Source organism: Stenella coeruleoalba (assembly GCF_951394435.1).
Source record: "Stenella coeruleoalba genome assembly, chromosome: 19".
Taxonomy (NCBI): Eukaryota; Metazoa; Chordata; class Mammalia; order Artiodactyla; family Delphinidae; genus Stenella; species Stenella coeruleoalba.
The window spans coordinates 1,996,458-2,016,370 of NC_137165.1; the positions used below are offsets into that span (position 1 = coordinate 1,996,458).

General features: G+C 61.2%; 1 protein-coding gene across 1 annotated transcript; it reads right to left on the bottom strand.

The window, feature by feature from the left end:
- Positions 1-548: 548 nt before the first annotated feature.
- Positions 549-19,623, bottom strand: GRAP (GRB2 related adaptor protein). The gene is made up of 5 exons (XM_079904711.1): positions 19,499-19,623; positions 13,224-13,321; positions 8,973-9,095; positions 2,832-3,000; positions 549-871 (listed from the first exon to the last, which is right to left on the bottom strand). Exons 1-5 carry the CDS (start codon positions 19,574-19,576, stop codon positions 686-688), a joined length of 654 nt encoding a protein of 217 aa, XP_079760837.1. The 5' UTR covers positions 19,577-19,623; the 3' UTR covers positions 549-685.
- Between the last annotated feature and the right edge of the window lie 290 nt (positions 19,624-19,913).

Consider the following 19,913-nt stretch of genomic DNA (forward strand, 5'->3'; position numbering starts at 1 on the left):
CAGGTGCAGCTATGTCTCCCAGGTGGCCACGTCCAGGGCCGGCCCCTCAGAGCTTGTCCGTCCCGCGGGGCCAGCGGAGGAGCAGCAGCCTCCGTTTCTTTCACCCTTGCCCACCCTCCCTCAGGGCTCTAGCCCCCCCCGAAGTGTCTGTGGTGGGCAGGGGCGTTGGATCCCAGGTGGAGCCCAAAGTCTCCGAGTCTGTCCAGCAAGTCCAGGCACAGGTGTGCGGGGCCCTGGCCGCCTCCCCAGTAGCCGGCCTGTGGGGCTTTTGGACGGAGGGGATGGCAGGCCCAGCGGGTGCTCACCCACCCAGCCCGTGGTTCCTTGGCTTGAGCCCCCAGCGGGTGGAACCCAGGAGTCCTCAGCCCTCCCTGGGGGTGGTGCCATTGGTGTTTGGAGTGGGCGGGCCCTGCCGGCCACCCTGTGACATCACACAGCTGATGGCCAATGGGAAGAGGCCGGCGGAGGCCCCGGAGCTCCCCTAGCCCAGGGCCCCTGAATGAGGCGGTCTTTCCGGGGCGCTGGGCCCGTCCCAGTTGACGTGAAGCACAGGAGGCCGGCCGGACTGTCAGGAGGCCTATGTTGCAGTCCAAGGCCCTGGGCTGGGGGTGCCCGTGTCCTCTCTCTGGGCCTCAGTGCCCGGTGGATGGCCGGTCCACTGGCTCTGCCCCTGGGCCCACTTGGGTCACAGGTGCACCGGCTGAACGTAGCTCCGCGGGAAGAAGCCGATGCGCCCGCAGAGACGGCCTCGCCACCAGCAGGGGTCAAGGCGCTCCAGGACCTCAATGATGTCACCGCGGCGGAAGCTGAGCTGGGAGGGGTCCTGGGCTGAGAAGTCAAACTGGGCCTGGGCAAAGCAGGCCCGGGGCGGCTGCGAGGAGAGGAAGCCGTCAGTGGGGCCCCTCAGGAGCCCCCGCTGGGCTGTCCCCGCGGAGGCCCCAAGATAAGCGATTTCCCACAGGTGGAGAGGGGTCTTTCGGGCAGAACTGGGGTCGAACTCAGCTCTGTATCCAGGTCCAGACGACGGCCACCCCGCCCGTGGGCCTCCTGCTGCCCACCCCCTGCATGTCTGCGGCACAGACCCTGTGTCTACGCAGGGCACAGCCAGTGTCCTGGCGGCCCAGTAGGGACCACAGGGCCAGTGGTCAAAGGACCTGAGTCCTGGGCCTCAGCGTGGGACTTTGGTTAGGACCCTGCCCGTCTCGGGGTCCCTCTCCACACTCTGCAGCAGCCGTGATAACTTTTGACCCCAGGCCCTAGAACCACAGGAACAGGCCTTATAAACTATAAAGTGTTGTGTAGCTACGAGCAGTTCACTGCTGTTGCCCGTGGCCAGGCTTTGAGGGCAAGGATGTCACTTTACACTGCTTTCCTCTCTCAGGCCTGGTTCCAGTCCCATCTATGCCCCAAGGTGACCTTGGGTGAGTCCCTGCCCTCTGGGGGCCTTGGTTCCCTGCCCCCCCTTCAGATGGCAGCTAGACGAGGGCCCCCTGCTGGCATCACCATGAGGATCACAGCCAGTGCCCCGGCCCGGCCTGCCCACCAGGCTCTCTGCCCCAAGCCTGCGGAATCTTATCCGGCACAGGCCATAGCATCATGGACAGGCTAATTAGCGGTTCTCTGCCCAGGAAGGAAGAGGGGGCGTGGGTCCCAGGGGACTGAGCCAGCTCCGGAGTCGCCTTGCAGGGCCGGTGACCCCAGGGCCAGGCCAGAGCAAGGTGGTGGGTGTTGGGGAGCCCTCCGGCGGCCCCCAGCTGCATCCTGGCCCCGTCACACTTGCCAAGGGCAGAGCTGGCCCAGGCAGCGACGGGAGGGGATGGAGGTCTGAGAGGCAGGCCCGGCGGGGACTGGAGCGAAGAGTCCCTGAGACTGAGCTTAGAGCTGGCCCGGCCCCCAGGGGCAGGCGGGGCAGAGCAGGCCGAGCGCGCTGACGGGACGGAGGGTGAGTGGCAGGGGCAGGGGTTCCTCCTGAGACACTGTTTACTCCCCGACATATCAGATCCCAGGGTTCACCCTACCGGACCGAGAGGAAACTGAGGCCCAGGTGAGGGATGAACTGGCCCTAAGGTCACACGTGGCGAGGCAGTGGAGTCTAGGAACAGGCAGGACCGGAGCCGCGACCCGGCAGCCCCTCCCCAGGCCTTGGCCACGGCCGTGCCCACCGTCCTCTGCAGAGTTCGAGTTCACTGGGCTGTCCAGGGTCCCGACCTCCAGCCCCAAGCCTTGCCGATACCCCCTCCCAAGTAAAAGTGCACGTCGGGGCTAGTAAGCCCCCTGGCTGGTGTCGTCACCCTAATGAGCGTGAGAGCTGGTCCCTGGGGCCCCTGGACGAAAGCGCTGGCTGGCAAATGGCTGTTATTATGAGGACCGGAGCGGCCGGACCCGCTGCACCCGGCCAGGACCTTGCCCACGAGCGCTCACACTGCCCCGCGCCCCACAGAGCAGAAGCCAGCACGGACCCCACCCGGCAGGTGGCCTTGGGTGGTCACATCACTCCCTGAACCTCAGTGTCCTACCTGTAGGTGGGGCCAGGAGGCTCCCAGGAGGCTCAGCCGGTGTCAGTACCTTCACTCAGTCAACAGACAACCACTGAGCACCGACTGGGCGCCACGCACCGCTCCTGGCTGAGAGCCAGCAGGCTCAGTTTACCCGGGGAGTTTCCACCTGCCCCTTCCCTGCCTTCCCCGCCTCCCCTTTCCCAGCCCTGCTTGTCTCCCTGCAGTGCCCGGGCGGAATCTTAGAAGCAGGGCTGGACCCACCTCCTGCCACGTGGGAAGGGGGGTCGGGGCCCTGCAGAGAGGCCCCCTCGCCCGCCCGCCGCACTCGCCCACCTTGGCCAGGGGCTCCTCGTCCCGCAGGAAGACCTGCCGCTTCTTGGCGATGGTTCTGGTCCGGTAGAAGGCGACCAGCTCATTCAGAGAGTTGAACTTCTCCTCCCACAGGTAGTACTTCCCCGAGGCCTCACGCAGCACCTTGAAATGCTGCACCTGGTCCCCGTAGCTAGGGGAGAGGACACAGACCACCTCAGAAGGGCCCACGGCAGCTGGGGCCCTCCCCCCGTCCCTGCCCCCCGCAACCAGGCCTTTTTCTCTCCAGGTGAGGCTTGGAGTCAGGAGGAGAGGAGCGGGGGGAGGGGGTCCCAGGCCCCATTGACCGGCTCCGTGAAAGACACGGTGAGTCCCCACCGGGGAGTGGAGTGTGGAGTAAAGGATGTGGGCCTTGGACCAGGCCACTTTCTTGCTATGTGACCTAAAGCAAATCACTTAACTTCTCTGAACCTCGGTTTCCTCATAATACCTCCCTTCTGGGGAAGTGCTCGTGTACTGGCAACATTAAATGGTTCTCTGAGAGAGGTGGTCAGCCAGCATCTCTTCTCTCCAACGTCCCCCAGCCTCAACACTCCTCTCCCTCCCACACCTCGTCCCCTCCCAGCCCTTACAGTCCCTTGAGGGGTGAGTCCTAAGACCATCCTGCCACCGGTGTGAGAGGAGCTCAGGCCTGTGGGATGCTTCCTGTCCTTCCCTGCCCCACATTCTCTCCCCACCTCAAGAACCTTCTGTGGCTCCCCATTGCCCTCAGGGCAAAATCTTAACACCTCAGTCTCAAGTTCTGGCTCTGATGACACGTCCAGCCTCGTTTCCTTCAAATACTCTCTGATGCCTCCTCTCCCAGCCTTTGCCCAGCCTTGCACCCCACCACCACCAAGTGCCTTCCAGCCCAACAGAGGGGATAGCCTGTGTCTCCCAGACTGGCCAGCAGGGCAGAGGGACCTGCCTGGAACACGCAGCACGTTCTAGGCCAGGACGGGCTGTGCAGGCTTGGGGCAGCCTGAGTTCCTGCAGGCCCACAGTCCAAGTGTTTCTAGGGCGTGGACAGGAATATGGTGTCCATCCCCCCAGTTGCCCATCCCTGCCTGTGGCTTACTCCCTCCACCTATCAGCCCTGGGGCTGGTGTGCTGCCTTGTTAAAGGTTAAGATGCAAGATTTAAGATAGAGATTTATTCCAGGTAAATACCTTCTGTTCTGTGTGTGTGTCTGGGGTGGGAGGAGGGGGGAATCCTCCCACCCTGCCCAAGTCAAGTATCCAAACCACACAGAACCTCTCTCTCCACTTTCAAGCATGCCTCCAGGCTTGAAAAATACACTATTTCTTCCAAACTTGAATCAAACTCCTACTCATGCTTCAAGGCCCGCATAAAATGGCCCAACCTCTGCAAGCTGCCTCAGGTGCCCTCAGTCAGAGTCCGGGGACTCCTTGGGTTCCTCGGCCCCTTGTACAGCCTACCTGTAACCCGCTGCTCACAGACACCCAGAGGCAGGGAGGCGGGAGGCGGCCCAGCTCTAGCCCAGTCTGGAGAGGCTGGGCTCAGGGGCGAAGCAGCATGGCCCGAGGGGTCAGTGCTCATGGGCTGCACTGTTCCTGGACCCTCCCCTCCCGGCTCTGAGCTGCGGTCCCAGCCCCTCTAACACGTGTCCACTCTCAGGGCAGCAAGCTCTCTGCACAGAACTGAGGCCAGAGAAGGCCTGAGACTCTGTGACCAGACACAGTCATCACCCCCGGCCCGAGACAAAGCCGCTCGTGTGCCGTCAGCAAGCATTGTTCCCAGATGGCTAAGCCGCCACTCTGTCGGCTGTGGGATGCGCGTGTCCACGTCCCGGGATGGGAGGAGGATGGCCAGGCAGGCAGGTGCCTCCCGCCCCATCTGGCCTGCTGCAGCTTCGGCCCTGGGGGCCGCCCCCGAGCCTGGGGACTCCCTAGTGTCCTGTTCCGGCGGGCTCAGGGTTCTTCCGGTCCCTGGACCGTATTCTGGGAGGCAGAAGGCCCTGACTCCGCGCCGGCCCCGAGAAGGAGCCCGGGGTGCGGGCGGCCCCCGTCCTCTGGGTAAGAGGCGGACGAGAGTGTGGGAGGTTTGAAAAGATCTCAGCCCCAAATGAGCACAACCCTGAACACTTTGGTGTTTGAAGTTTATCTTCAAAAGCTTATCTTACCCAGAGGGTCACCCAGAACGGAGCATTCCCTGATCACACCCAGGTCAGGGGGTGAGACCTGGGAAGGGGGCAAGGGACCCAGGAGTTCTAGAACCTTGCAACCTGACAATCGGCAGATTCTCAAACCTGGGATGCTCTTGTGGTCCAGCCCCCCAGCCTGTGCGTGGCTCGTGGTGGGAGAGCGGGGCCCAGCTGGGCTGCCGCATCTGTGAGCGGGTGTGGCCGTCCTGCTGCGCCAGCCCCTGGCCTGACCAGTGACCCGCCTCCATGTGACAGGCCCGAGGACCCAGCACTTGGGCAGTCTCTCCCTCTCCCAGCTAGCCTGTCTCCCTCCTCCCCAGGCCCGAGTCTGAGTCCAGATGGCCCCTGAGCAAGGAGGATGGCCCTGCGGGGTGAGCCCTCCTGAGCTGGAGGGAAGGGCAGACCTGGGTCACGGGGCGGTGGGCTGGCCCGGGCGCGGCCAGAAGAGGGGGCACCTGGAGCTGGTGCACCACAGTGGGCAGAGCCTGGGGTGTGTGCATGTGTCTCTCCCTGCTCTGTGGGAGGGACCGGACGTGTACATCCCTGTCTGAGCCGCCATGGGTGTGTTTGTCTCTATGTGTGACCCCCATGCCCACCTACCCAGGGGGCTGAGGGCTGGGCCTGGCCCCTGGGCTGTCGGAAGACCCCAAGGATGAACTCAGGCCTGATGCTAGCAGCCACCGGTCCTGCCCAGCAGGTTCTTCCGGCTTGGTGGCGGCAGCAGCAGAGGTGAGAAGTGGCAGCGGCAGCCCAGGGAGGATAAACAAGGCTGGGGTTAGGTCAGGAGCCCCAGCACCACACCCCCACCCCCAATCAGGGCCTGTGGATCCCCGGGGTGGAGGCCAGGGTGCTAACTGCCCGCTAGGTGATCTCCGTTAGGCGTGGCCCTTCTCTAGACTCAGTTTTCCCATCTGTGAAGAGGGAGGGGGTGGATTCCCTCTCCAGCAGCCAACGTGAGAGAATCAAACTGACCTTAGGACTGCCGGTGGAGACAGACTCCCCCTGGGTCTTTAGGCCTCAGGGAAGAAGAGTGGAACGGTAGACCTGGTCTTTCAGGTCACAGAGGGTCAGTGGGCTCTAGCTCCACTGTTTTCTGGCTGTGTGACCTTGGGCAAGTTACTGCACGTCTCTGAGCTTTTGTTTCCTTACCTGCACACTGGGCTTCCAGGGTCACTTCCTCCCTGTCTTTGAGGGCATAAAATTGTGCCCCCCCATTCTTTCCTGCTTCATTTTCCCAGGAGCCTTTATCATCTTCAAAAATTTTATATATTTTACTAATCATTTAGAAAATTATATATATGTACATATATGCATACATACATGTATAAAATCGTCAGTCACCCCAGTGGAACGTGAGCGCCTAAAGGACAGGCAGCTTCGTCCGATTTGCTGGTGGTTGAATCCCCAGCGCCAGGCACAGGGCCCGGCGCACAGGAGGGGCTCAGCGACCAGGGCAGCAGAGCAAACACATCATTGACTCCAGGGCACCCCTGGCCTGAAAAGAAGTAGAACATCTCACTTGGGAGCAAACCATCATTTCTGACACAGAAGCCCACGGCAGCCCGGATCAGAGTGTGGGGCAAAAGTAACACAGCCCAGGCGGTGCGCCCCTGCCCCGGCCCACTGGCCACCAGCTCAGACGTGCTCCCAGAGGTGCAGGGGGCAGCCCCCTGGAAACTCGTAAAGGGCAGGCAGCCGTGGCCACCATCACTCCGTGAGGCAGAACAAGGCCCGTGAACCCCACCTCCGACGGCTTTATGAGCGTGCAGGAGACGCCACGCCTACGCGGTCAGAGTCCCCAGGAGCGCAGCCAGCGAGGGCGGAAATGCTCTCACACGCGGATCTGCGTGACCGTCACCCAGAAGGGTGGCCATCGGGTCACTGGTCTTCATGATGTCCAGGGCTACTATCTCCACGTTGCAGATGAGGACGTTACAGCTGACGGGGATGGGATCTGCTGAGGTTACGCAGCAGGTCCAGGGCAAGGCCAGGGCGAGAAACGGGCTCCCCGCCCCCATGTGGCCACTGGCCCTTTGCTAAGAGCCCGGGACCCTGGGGCGTGGGCCAGGAGGCGCGGTGTGGCCCTGGGAGGGTCAACATGATGATGATTACATAGCTGGCATTTGGGGAGGACTCACCGTGTGCCAGCGTCACACTAAGCACCTTACATAGATGTTCATTTTACAGAGGAGGAAGCAGGCTGGGGTACCTTGCCCAGGGTTATACAGGAGAAGTACCAGAGCTGAGATTCTTGCTCAGAAGCCCCCCTCCTAGCTGCCCTGAGTCTGTTTCCTGCTCTGATCCCTGCCCAGTGGCCCTCCAAGGGCCCTGAAAGGCCCCCCCGTAAGAGACGATGGACCAGAGTCGGGGCGGGACCCGGTCCTGGCCCCGGGGGACGAAACCGAGGCTGGAGGGCGCCACCTGGTGGTCCTGTGAGCACACCACAGCCCTGGGGCCCAAGGTTCCGGTTCTGAGCTGGGGGAGGGGCTTGGCCAGGATGCCTGGGGTGTGGCGGGGAGGGGGCCTGTGCTGGCTCACACCCCTTCCCAAGGTAGCATTGGTGCTGGCTCCGCAGAACTGCCTGTCTCCCCCTCCTGGTCAAATGCCTTGCTGTCCAAGCCCACCTCTCTCTGCCCCACCTCTGGGTCTTTGCACATGCTGTTCCCTGGGCCTGGCATCCCCTCTCCCCTCTTTGTGCACCAAACTCCTACTCGTGCTTCGGGGCCCAGCTCAGATGTCACCTCCTCCACCCTGTGGAGTGTCTGCTGCCACTGAACTTCCCTCAGTCGGGAGTCATGGAGACCCCAGGCCCCCGCTCCCTCGGGGACTCCTCCCCTGTCCTGCACACACACACCCCCAAAGTTTGAGCCATCTGGGCTGACCCTCTGCAGGGCCCTGTTGCCCTGGGGTTTCCCATCGGGACCTGTCAGGCCCATCTCTCTGGCTGTGACCCCGCGTTGCTGGCTCTGCCCCACTCACCCCAGGCGCATTCCCACCCCAGGGTCTTTGCAATTTCTGTTCCCTCTGCCTGGAAGCCTCTCCTTCCGGATCCTCACTCCTGGGCCCCAGGCGGCCTCCACCGCCAGGCTCAGATCCCTGCCCACTGGCTCCTGCTATATTCATTTGTCTCCTTTTTTCATGTGTTCAGTCTGCCTCCCCCACTAAGACATAAACCCCAAAGGGCAGCAACTTTGTTTTTTTTCACTGTCATTTCCCAAGTCCCTAGAACAGCCTGGCACGTGGCATGTAGCTCAGTGACAATTCCTTGAATTGCTGCACCTAGATCCTACTGTTCCAGGCGCTGGGAGTAGGAAGGACAGAGACCAGCTGGGGCCCTGACCCCTTTACCCCCGACCCTGGTTCCTGCCCCTTCCTTCCAGCCTGGATTCCTCCACTGCCCGATTGTGACCTTTGGGATTGGGTCCTGAGCTGCCCAGAGGCTGCCACCCTGCTTCCGTGCCAGCCACTACTCTAATGGCTCTAAATGACTCATATAGTTTTTGCAATAACCCATTTTACATGTGAGGAAACAGGCACAGAGAAGTTAAGGGACTTGCCCAAAGTCACACAGTCAGGAAATGGCAGAGCCAGAATCTGAACCCCAGCAGCCTGGCCCCAGGGTCCATCCTGTCCACTATGTAGCACACAGGGGAACCCTGTCTGGAGCACATCCTGGACACCTGCCCCGGGTGCCCTGCTGCTCTCCCACCCCCAGCCCCACCACATCAATCTCCCCCGGTGACTTGCTGCTGTAGAACAATGGCCGAGCCTTCAGCCCGGCGCTCGAGGCCTCACAGCCAGCCCAAGCCGCGTGGAGCCCTCCTGCTCCGGGCCACACCCTGGGGTCTGCATCATCCCCGACCCCCAGAGGGTCGCCTGCTTCCAGGCATTTGTCGTTCCCTCCACACCCTGCAGGCCTGTCCCTGGCCACCCTCCTCCACACACCCTGGGTCAGAACTCACTTCACAGAGACAGAGAACTCCCCTGGGGAGCTCTCACTCTCCCGGATCAGGAAGGCTCCCGGGTGGTTCCGCTTCATCAGAATTTCTTCTGCCAGCTGCCGGGAAATCCTGCCCGAGTACCACCTGCAGAGAGGGGGCAGGTGAGGCGGGGGGGAGGCCAGGCTGCCCTGCCCCTATGCCAGCCACCCAACACTGCCAGGTCCTCACAGCAGTCCCGAGACACAGGAAATACAACGGCACCCACTTTACCCAGGGAGGCCAAGGTCATGTGCTGTGAAAGGCAGGAGTTGGGCCCAGTCCCAGCATTCTGGCTCCTGAGCCCAAGCATTTCCCACCACACCAGGTAAACACACACCTTGGTGAACCCCAACCCAGCCAACCCCAGCTGGGCTTTTCCATTTCAGATTCTTAAAAGTAAAAAAATATTTTAAAAGATGACCCCCCCCAAAAAAAACATAGCAGCTTTGATCTGGTGAGGAAGGGTCTCTCCCTGTACCCGTTTCACAGATGCACAGCCTGAGGCCACCTGGACTTTTTCTCACAGGTTCAAGTCCCTTTACTTTCTGACCAAACAGAACTGGGTATACAGAAGGTGCCTTGTAAATGCCGAGGGTCTGGCAGGGCCTGGGGGTGAGAGGCCGGGATCCAGCTTCTCTTCCAGCCCTGCCCACTGTGCTCTTTGGGGCTCGCCCACCCTCGGAGGGTCCAGGTGGTCTCTGGCTGGCTTCTTGGCCCCCGGATTTGAGCCCAGTCCCTTAGTGGGGGAACCGAGGCCCAGAGCAGGTGGAGTCTCCTGGTGGGACCTTGGTGCCCTGAGGGCCACCAGAGCCTCCCTTCCCTGCACAATTTCCCTTCCCTCCTTCAACTGAGCTTCCTGAGTCTGAGCGTGGCCCTGGGCGGATGTGAGGCAGAACTTTTCCTGTTGTATCAGGATGTTGACAGCGAGCCCTCCAGGCCCAGCACAGAGGCTCAGGTACACACAGACCGGGTCCTGCCGGGAACCCCACCCGCCAGCCACGTGTGAGCCCTTGCAGTTCCCCCGAGGGCTTCTTACTAACGTGACTGGCCTGTGTGCGGGGCAGGTTGGGCCCCTGGATGTTCTCAGGTGATGACAGGGGGGCAGGAGGACAAACACGCAGCTCGGGTGCCGGCTCCCCGGTTCTGGCCACAGGGAGAGCCCGTTGCCCGGGGCCGCCAGTAGTGGCAGTGCCACCGGCTCCCTCTCTGCCCGCTTTCCAGTCTGAAATAAAGTCCTGGTCCTTACATGGTGTCTCAGAGCCCCCCACCCAGAAGTGAGGTTCTAGCCCATCGCTGGCCCCCAAAATGGGGGGACCCTGGGCCCATCTCTGGGCGGGTGGAGGGGAGGCAGTGGAGGTGGGGGCTGAAGGCGGGGCTCCAGGGAACCTCCAAGAGCTCGGCCTGGGTCTCTGGAGTCTGGGAGTCCCGGATGAGGCCTCCAAGCCGGAGGCTGAGCTCAGGGGGCCCCGGAAGGGCGTTCCTCCGGGGAGCCCCCAGCAGGCCCCAGGTGCAGGGCTGCCACAGGAGCAGGGGTCCAACAGGGCCCTGCGTGGGAGTTTCCAAAGAACCCACAGAACTCCACAGGAGGCATCAGCGTGTGGGCGGCTGTCACCCTCAAAGGATTTTGCAACCGCAGCCTCGAGGAGGCCCGCCCTGCCCCGACCAGGTCCTCGGTGGCCCGGGGACAGGGTGCCGGAAAAGCAGCACTCTCGACGCCCCAGAGCACAGCTGCCTCCGCGCGTGGACGCCTCGCTTGGTCCCCACTTTAATGATGTGGAAATTGAGGCCCAGGGAAGGGCAGGGATCCCCAAAAGTTGCTCTGCAATTCTCTGGCCTCCGACTCTCCCCCAGCCCACCCCCTCCCCCAGCTGCTCTTACAGTTCCCCCATCCCCTCCCAGTGAGCACAGCCGGGGCCCACAGCACTGGCGGCAGATCTCACTCTGCCTCTTGCCAGCTGTGTGACCCCGGACAAGCCACTCAACCTCTCTGTGCCGCCACCTCCTTGCCCACTAGACCTTGACGAGAGCACCCAGCTCGCAGGGCCCTTGGGAGGAGGAGGGCGCTGCCGCCTGCAGGTGTTCACCGCTGCTGCTGTGAACTCCGCCCACGTGTCACCCATTAGCCTGTCTGCGGCCCTCCCAGCAAACTTCTACTCTACTTTCCAGGCCCAGCAGACCACGCCCTCCTCCAGGAAGCCGTCCTCCAGGAAGCCGGCCTCCAGGAAGCCATCCTCCAGGAAGCCCTCCTCAATGCCCACCGGCCACGCGGCTGCGTCAGGTGCCTCGTTGACCCCTGCCCGTGAGGCTCACGGCCCCCCTCCGTGGGCTCCCTGGGCAGGCGGAGGTGATGGTGGAGCTCAGGGAAGGAGAGGCCTGGTGTAGACACGAGGCCCCCTGGGACCCCTGCCCTGCCCCCGCCCCACACCCTGGAGCCCAACGGGCTGAGTCAGGCACAGAGCTGGACTTTCCCCACTGCTATTTCGGGGCCAGGGCAGGGGCTGTTAGCCAAGGGTGCATCTGGGCACAGCCTCAGGTAGGTGAGCATGCGGCCTGACCCCCATCCCCACTCTGTCCCAGACTCACGTGGCCAGAGCCAGCCCCAGGGAGCCCAGGGCCATCGGACACTGGAACCCTCCATGGCTCCCAGCTGCCCTGGTGGAGGCTTGCCTGAACCACCAGCATTGCCCCGACAGGCGTGGCCCCAAAATCTATCAGCTTTTCTTTCCTCCTGAGCAAACAGAAGCCTCTGCTTAGGCTTCTCAGCGGCCTCCTACCTCCCAACCTCTTGGCCTTCACCGGGTCACAGCCTCCACCTGGAGGCTCCTGCTCCCCCCGTGTCCTCCGCTGGCCTGGCCCTGGCCGGGTTCTCGCTGTCTCTCTCCCTTTATGACAGAAAGTCTTTAAGGCTGGAGGACAGGCCCCTGCCCAAGGTCACACAGCCCAGAGGGACCCTGCGGGCCTGGAGCCCAGGCAGGGGACCTGGGTGGGTCGGGCCCTTGCCCAACACAGGAAGTCCGAGGTGGTGGCAGCTTTGGAAATAACTCGAAGACAGGTAAAGAGGAAATGACCTCCAGGCCCCATCCTGGCCCTGCACCTCCCTCCCGTCCACCCCACAGCCACACACGGGCCCTGACCTGCCTTCACCTTTGCAGGGGTTCTACTCCCCACCCGGCTCAAATGCCTCCCTGGCTCCCACCACCCTCCGCCAGGCGTTTGAGGCCCTCCTGCTGGTCCCACTGCCAGGGGTTCTCGTTGTTCCCGCTCCCAGGAATGCCCTTCTCTTTTCCTCATTAGCTAACTCCTACACACATGCTTCAAAACCTCACTTGTTGCCACCTCTTCTGAGAAGCCCTCCCTGGTTAATTATCTCGATGCTGACCACCTTCCCTTGTCATAGTTTCTTTATGTCCTGTCTCTCCCACAGGACACAACTGCTCTGACCCCAGCATCTCATCACGTGTCCCCAGCATCGCCCAGGTGAGTCCCCTCAGGCAGTGGCCGGTGTTGGGCGAATGACCGAGCGAGCGACTGTGACTTGGGGCTACTTCAACCACCACTCTGTGAATATCCATTTGGTTTCTCCCAGATTCTTGGCCACTTAGGCCTGTTCTGGGGCTGAGAACAGGGCTTTCAGCACTGGAAGCCTGAAGGGGGCTTCCCTGGGACAGCTGGTCCCAAGCCCAAGGATACCTGGGCTCCTCGTGACTCCCTCTCCGCCGTGTCCCAGACTCTGCTCAGCCCATGTCGGCTCCCCTGCCCACAGGTCTGCCTCCTTCCTGCCCCTCCACAGCCCCTCACTCCCCACCCCGGCACAGGGCTGAGTCGGCCTCTTAGAGGAGCCTTGGCCCTCCTTGTGTTGCAGGTAGGGAAACTGAGGAACAGAGAGAGCAGGGGTCTGCCTGAGGCCACACAGCAGCCAGGGGCCCCGCTGGCTGAGCACCCAGCGCCCTGTCCTATCCAGGGCCCCTACCGGGATGCGCTCCGGTATCCCAGGTCCTAGTGTCGTGGCCTGGGCTGGCCCCGACTGCCACCACTTGGGACAAGTCCTAACATCTCTGTGCTCCACCTCTGCTTGGGGAAGAGACGGGGGTCCCCAGACAGAGGGCGGGAGGCCGGGCTGCGGACTTGCAGGCAGCTCAGCTCAGCCTGGGCCAGGCTGGGTGTGGACGTTTGGCTTCAGGGCCGGGGGTGAGGGGGTCCCTGCGGACATAGGGGGTGGGGCCTGCCACTCACGGGTGGGGCTTGACGTGGATGTAGTTCTTGGGGACGAACCCCTCTGCACCCCGGAGCTCGGCCTTGTACCAGTTCTGGTCGTCTTCCATGTTCAAAATCTGCGGGCGGGAGAGACACGGTCACCTGGTCACCTAGGAGGGACGGCTGTCCCCTGCTGAAGGCCCACACCAGCCCTGGGGCCCACTTCCCGGAGGAGAGCGAGGTCGCAGGGTGACTCCACGGTCCGGGGGTCACAGAGGAGAATTTGGTCAGTGGCTTGAGCTTACGGGGGGAGCTGGAGCGCGACTCTCAGGTTGTGCCACCCAGACCCCCGGGTGCTGGGGGACAGATCCGGGGCCCCTCAGTCCCTGAGCAGTGGCCCTGAGCATGGGGGCCCACAGCAGTTGATACGAGGCACAGAGCCGGGGGTCGGGGGTAGGTCTGCGGAGGCCCCGCCGAGCGGTGGTCACGGGGGTCACTTGCATCTACAAGCTTTACGTCTGAGCTCAGGGCTGATGGTCAGACAGGGGCTTCAGACACCGGGGAGCGAACGATAGGCCTCTGCGCTGCGGCGGGGCCGAGGCCTGGACACCCCCTCGCCTCGCAGGTGGGCCGAGGGGAACCGAAACCTGAGCGGGTGGGGGGGCCGCTACGGGCGGGCGAGTGGGACGCTTGGGCTCCCTCCCCACTCCCTGGGCAGGCTCGCCATGTGTCACCCCTTCTCACACCAGCCCCCGAGGCTGCCTTCACCAAAGGCTACTTCACAGAGGAGGACACAGGCCCAGACGGGAGGGGCGCAGGGCCACACGGCAGGGGTCTTAGGACCGGGTCCCCCCGCCCCGGTCTTCACCCTGGGCCTCCTCCCACATTGTCTCTGGACCCCAACCCGGGGGTCATCTCTCCCCTAAGTCCCAGAACAGGTCCCCACGTCAGGTCAACCCCAGTGGGGATATTGGTTGAGACAAAAAATCAGACGCAGATCCGCAGCCCAAGCAGGGAGCACCGTGGGAGCAAAGGCTGGGACAGCAACTCAGGTGGTTTGGTTTTACCAAGAGGAGCTGAGATTTGCCCCCTGGGCCCAGGCCTGGCCCCTCCCTCGTCTGTCTGCCAGGTCCCTTGAGCCCCTCCTTCCTGCCCGCCCCCCCCCCCCCCCCCCCCCCCCCCCCGCCCGCAGTCTGGGCCAGACCCGCGTCCCCAGGGAAAGCCGGAAGCAGGTGGCTGACTCAGGATAACTTTTGCTGAAAACTAAACAAAACAAAAAACTCCCCCAACTTATGAGAAAATTAGGGCCTGCGGGTCACAGACTCAGTGAAGATTCTTGGGGGCCTTGGGCTCTAGACCACTCTGCCTGCCGCTGGCTCTCTCCACAGCCCTGGCATCAGTTTCCACATCTGTAAAATGGGCACGTCTACGGCCTACATGGCACATGGCAGTGTTTTGTGACCTGCAGAATCCTGTGTGGACATGTGGATGTGACGTACCTAATCTACCCCAGCTTTGTTTTGGTTTTGTTTTCCTGTCACCTCCACTCCAGGCAAAGACCCAGAAATGTTCTGATTGGTTGTATTAGCTGAATTCTTGTTGTTGACGTTGTTCAAAGCCCCCAGACCCTCTGAGACATGGGAATTCCCGACCTTCCCTGGTGAAGCTCACACCTCGGCCTGCCCCTGCTTTGCCCCTGCAGTGCCCTTCTCCAGGGCGCTGTCTTGTGCCACCGTCCCCTGGCCAGTGCGGCCACGGAGCACCTCCTGCGTGCCAGGCGCTGTGCCCAGTCCAGTGATATAGCAGGAAGCAGGAGGTCACATTTTAGTGGGCAGAGGCAGACAAGAAACAGGAAGGGCACAAGTAAACAAGGTAATTTAATGTTCTGCTCTGTGGTCTGAAAATATACGTCAGGATGACGTAGAAGGAAGGTGCCTGGTTGGGGGCAGGGGGATAGTCAACAGGGGACAGGTGGGGGTGGGCAAGAAAGGCCTCTCTGAGGAGGTGGCACATGAGCTGAGGCCCAAATTACAGGAAGGAATGAGACATGAGAAGATGTGGGAAACCGTGTCCAAGGCAGGGGGAACAGCCGGTGCCAAGGCCCTAAGGTGGGAGCAAGCTCTGTCCTGGAACAGAAAGGAGGCCCCTGTGTCTGCGGGTGGGGGGGCAGTGCTGTGAGTTGAATGGGGAGGGTGAGAGCTTGAAGGTCTTGTGCTCCGGGACTGGGGGGACAAGGGGTCTGTGAAGAGCAGGCCCAGGTGAGCGGTGAACGGGGCCTGGACTGGGGCTGCTGAGACGTGGTCAGATCCGGGGTAGGTTTTGGCAGAGTGGCTGACAGGCGAGATACACAAGACAGAGAGGAAGCAGCTGAGACAACCCCAGGCTCTGGGCCTGAGCGCGGGCAGGTGGTCGTGACCGTCAGCTGCTGTGCAACAGGTGCGAGAGGAGGTGGGGAAGCTCAGGGTGGCTGGGTCGGGCCTGAGGTGCACCGGCCACCACCGGGGAAATGCCAAGAGGCCGTGGGCTCCCCGAGTCTGGGTCCTGGGGGCCAGGCTGTGCGTGAAGAGGTGGAGGTGAAGCCACCACCCACATCTCTCCTCCAGTGGGGAGCAGTGGGGTCCTGTGCACCCAGAAACGCCTGCCTGTCGGCGAGGGGGGCTTTGTTCCAGGGAAGTGACATTTGGGGCCCCTTGTCCAGAGTGGGTCCACGTGCCACCGGGCTTTCGTCTAAGAGCAGAGCTCAGACTGGAAGAGTAGCATCGTTGCCGGCTCCCAGAGGCGGGGATCTGCGTGTCCGCCGGTCACTGCTGGGCTGGGACAGGCCTGGCCCACAGCCAGCGCGCAGGAAACATGCTCACGAAGGGACAGGTCGTGGAGCTCAGCCACCAGCCCCACCCGCTGTCCCCGGCCCGGGGGAGGGCGAGGGGACACAGGGTGGCATCGCAGCCACGTTTTTATGGTTACAGAAATGAGACCCTGGACTGGCGTGGGATGGGTGAGGCACTTCGGGTACAAACTTTAAGAGAGCTCCAAAAAAGTCAGGAATCAAGATAAAGAATATTTTAAAGGAATATGTTAAAACATCAAAATTTCTGAATATGGTCATTAGTTAATAATCATGTATCCATATTGCTCCACTAATGTAACAAATGTACCAGGTTAATAATATAAAATGTTACCAAGGGTGTGTGAGTGAGTGTGTGTGGGCGGTGGGAAGGGGCGGCAGGGTGTCAGATTGGAATTCCTCTGTACCATCTTCTCGATTTTTCTGTACATTTCAAACTGTTTTAAAAAGAGTCTATTTAGGGACTTCCCTGGTGGCACAGTGGTTAAGAATACGCCTGTCAATGCAGGGGACACAGGTTTGAGCCCTGGTCCGGGAAGATCCCACATGCCGTGGAACAACTAAGCCCGTGCACCACAACTACTGAGCCTGCGCTGTAGAGCCCGCGAGCCACAACTACTGAGCCCACCTGCCACAACTACTGAAGCCCGCGCATCTACAGCCCGTGCTCCGCAACAAGAGAAGCCACCGCAATGAGAAGCCCGCGCACTGCGATGAAGAGTAGCCCCCGCTCGCCGCAACTAGAGAAAGCCTGCGTGCAGCAACGAAGACCCAACGGAACCAAAAATTAATTAATTAATTTTAAAAAATAGTCTATTTAAAATTTAGTGCAAAAAACTCCATGAAACTCTTAAATCAGGGACTTCCCGTGGGGTCCAGTGGTTAGGACTCCAAGCTTCCACTGCAGAGGGCATGGGTTCAATACCTGGCTGGGGAACTGAGATCCTGCATACCGTGCAGCATGGCCAAACATTTTTAATATTTTTTTAAATTAAAAGAAAAATCTTAAATCAAGACACGCTTTGACCCGGCACCTGTACAGCTGTGAGGGGAAGGACCCTAACTCCACGTCTGGCCCTGGAAGGATCACTTGCTCATCTCTGTCCTGTGAGGGGAGGCAGACGTGTGGACAAGGAAGCGTGATCTGCTCACAGCATGCCTCCCAGGAGTGACCGCCAGCTCCTCAAGACATTCTTTCTGGTGTTTTTTTCTAGGCACAAAGCCAACGCATGAATGTCAGTTTCCCATCCCTAAAACTAATATCTATCGATTATTATTGATTATCTCTGTGCACGTTCCTTTGCATTCTGCTTTTTTGCCACTTAATGTTGCTTCACGAGCATTTTTACGTCGTTAAACGCCCCCCTCCCCAAAGAGCATTCTTAGAGGGTGTGTGATATTTTGTGCCACCCCTGGACAGGTAGCTAGGGTGAGTCCACACTGCAAACTCACCCACGCCCCACAGCCCCACCTGCTGCATTCTCTCCATCCACTCTCCTCCCCCAGCTCTTTGCATGGCTGGGTCCTTCCACTCTCAGCTCAGGTGTCATCTCTTTTGAGAGACTGCCCGGACCACCACCCCTGCCCCCGCCATCTAAAGCTGTCCCTCTGCCCCTCCCTCCCACCCACCCTCTCCATTCCATCTCCCCAGGTGATTTCTTCCACCCATTTGTCACCTCCTGACAGCACGCACCCTCTGGAAGGTCCGCTCCGGGAGGGCAGGGACTGGGCTTCGTCCACTGCTGTGTCCTCAGCACTTAGGACAATGCCTGTTGCTGAGCAGGTGCTTGAGGCCTTGACAAGGGTTTGTTGAATGAAGGAAGGAAAAAGCAGCCCCTCTGGCGGCCTGTCATTCCTTGAAAGTCCCCTCCTGGGTCTCCACGGACACTAGGAGCAGATCCCATTGGGGTCTTAGCCAGGGTCTCGGCTAACATCTCCTTCCTTCCTTCCTTCCTTCCTTCGACACCCCCGTGTCTTGCTGAGGGCCTGCCCTGTGCCAGGCACTGTTTTATGTCCCTGCCCTCAGGAGTCTCGGTTAGAAACAAACACAGCAGGAGTCAGCCAACGCTCTATCAAAGCTCAGTGGGAAACGTGGCCCATCTTGGGTGGGCAGGGGTGAGCACAGGCATCGAGGAGGGAAGCGGGGGTGTCACTGTCTTTACAACACTTGCCTTGGAGGACCCCACGGATCTACTCCCCCACCCTGGTTCATCCCTCTGAACCTCAGGTAGAACCCACCGTTCACCCCATTCCAAGCTCCCCACCGTTCCACGGCCTCTCAAGCCCCAAACTCTGGAACTAGAGACTCCAAGCTGCTCTCGGTTCGGCAAACGAGGCCTCGGAAACAGACCTGGATCTCGAGTCTCGTGCCCTAGCCGGTGGTGCTGGTGTCAAGCCTGCCCCATCCCCCGCTGGCCACACGTCCACAGGTCCCCCCACCAGCCACTCAGGGGGGCCCAGGGCTGGCATCCCAGCACAGAGAAAGGGGGACATCCTCAAAAAGATGTGGTTCTTCTAGGAACCGCCCACCTCCTGACCTAGCCCAGCTGTTCAGTGTCACGGGGTTCCGATGCAGGTGCCAGGGTCAAAGGACAGGGGTTCACCTCTGACCCCACACCAGGCGAGCTGTGACGCCTGCCTGTGCCTCATTCAATCACCTGTGAAATGGGGCCTCAGCAGCTTAGATGCGCACCGCTGAGCTCGGGCCCGGGGCTCTGTCCCTTCCTGGGCCCCGGCTCAGACTGGAAGCCTCACGCCCACCGTGCCGGTGCAGAGACCGAGGCGGGGCAGGGGCTTCCTGAGCATGACTCGGTGGCAGCTCCAGCGCCCGACCTGTGGCACGGCCCCTCCCAAGTCAGGGCCCTGAGCTCTGCTTCCAGATGCAGCCTTGAAAGCAGGGACATTTCCTGAGAGACAGAGCCCGGGAGCCCATCTGCCTGGGTCGCCCTGGAAGGCGTGTGTTCCTCCAGAGGCCACACAAGGGACCTGAGCCGTGTTGAGGCTTATCTTCCCCTTTCTCCCCTGCAGGGAAGCTCGTCTGGACCCCTAATCATAGTTGTTTTGGCCCCGATAGGTTAGTGTGTGTACTTCATTCCCAAGACCCTCTCTCTGTCCCTCTGCATCCGTCTCTGCCTCTTCCTCTCTCTCTCTGTCCCCAGCTGTCTTTTCAAATTCTTTCCTGGGAAACGGTGTTGACTCAACCCCTGCCAGGCTTTAGGCTGATGTCTCCTTGAACCCTCGCAATGGCCCCCAAAGGAGGGATCACTAACTATCTCCCCGTTTCTCAGATGGGGAAACTGAGGCTCAGAGGGTGGCGGTGGGTTGTCCGGAGTCACAGACTTGATAACTGGAGAAGCCGGGCCCGTCTTCCTCCAGAGACTGGACTCTGTTTGGGGGGCTGTCCGGGCCCTGGTTTTAAGCACCCCCCCATCCCATGCGAGGCCAGCTGAGCCGGCTCTGGCCACCCTACCTTGAGTGTGTCCCCCTTGTTGAAGGCCAGCTCATCGCTCTCTGTGGCCTGGAAGCTGTACAGAGCCACGGACTCCATGCCGCCGTCCCCGAGCCCCGGCAGCCGGGCTCTGAGCAGGGCCAGTAGCTTCCTGCTTCCTCTGCAGTCGAGGACCGTCTTCCTTTGTTTTGAGAGCGTGTTTGTGCTTTTGAAGCTGAGACCGAGACTTCCCCTGACAGGAGAAACAGGAAGCAGAGATGTCCCGGAACAGGGCGTGTGAGCCACAGGCCCACCTCAGACCCCAGGGAGTCCCCGGGCAGCCCTGGGAGTGGGTCCTCCTCCTGCACCCACATTACAGATGATAAAAACTGAGGACCCAGAGCAGAAACGCTGCAAAGCCATCCCCAGCTCAGACACTGTGTCTTGCGGTCCCAGC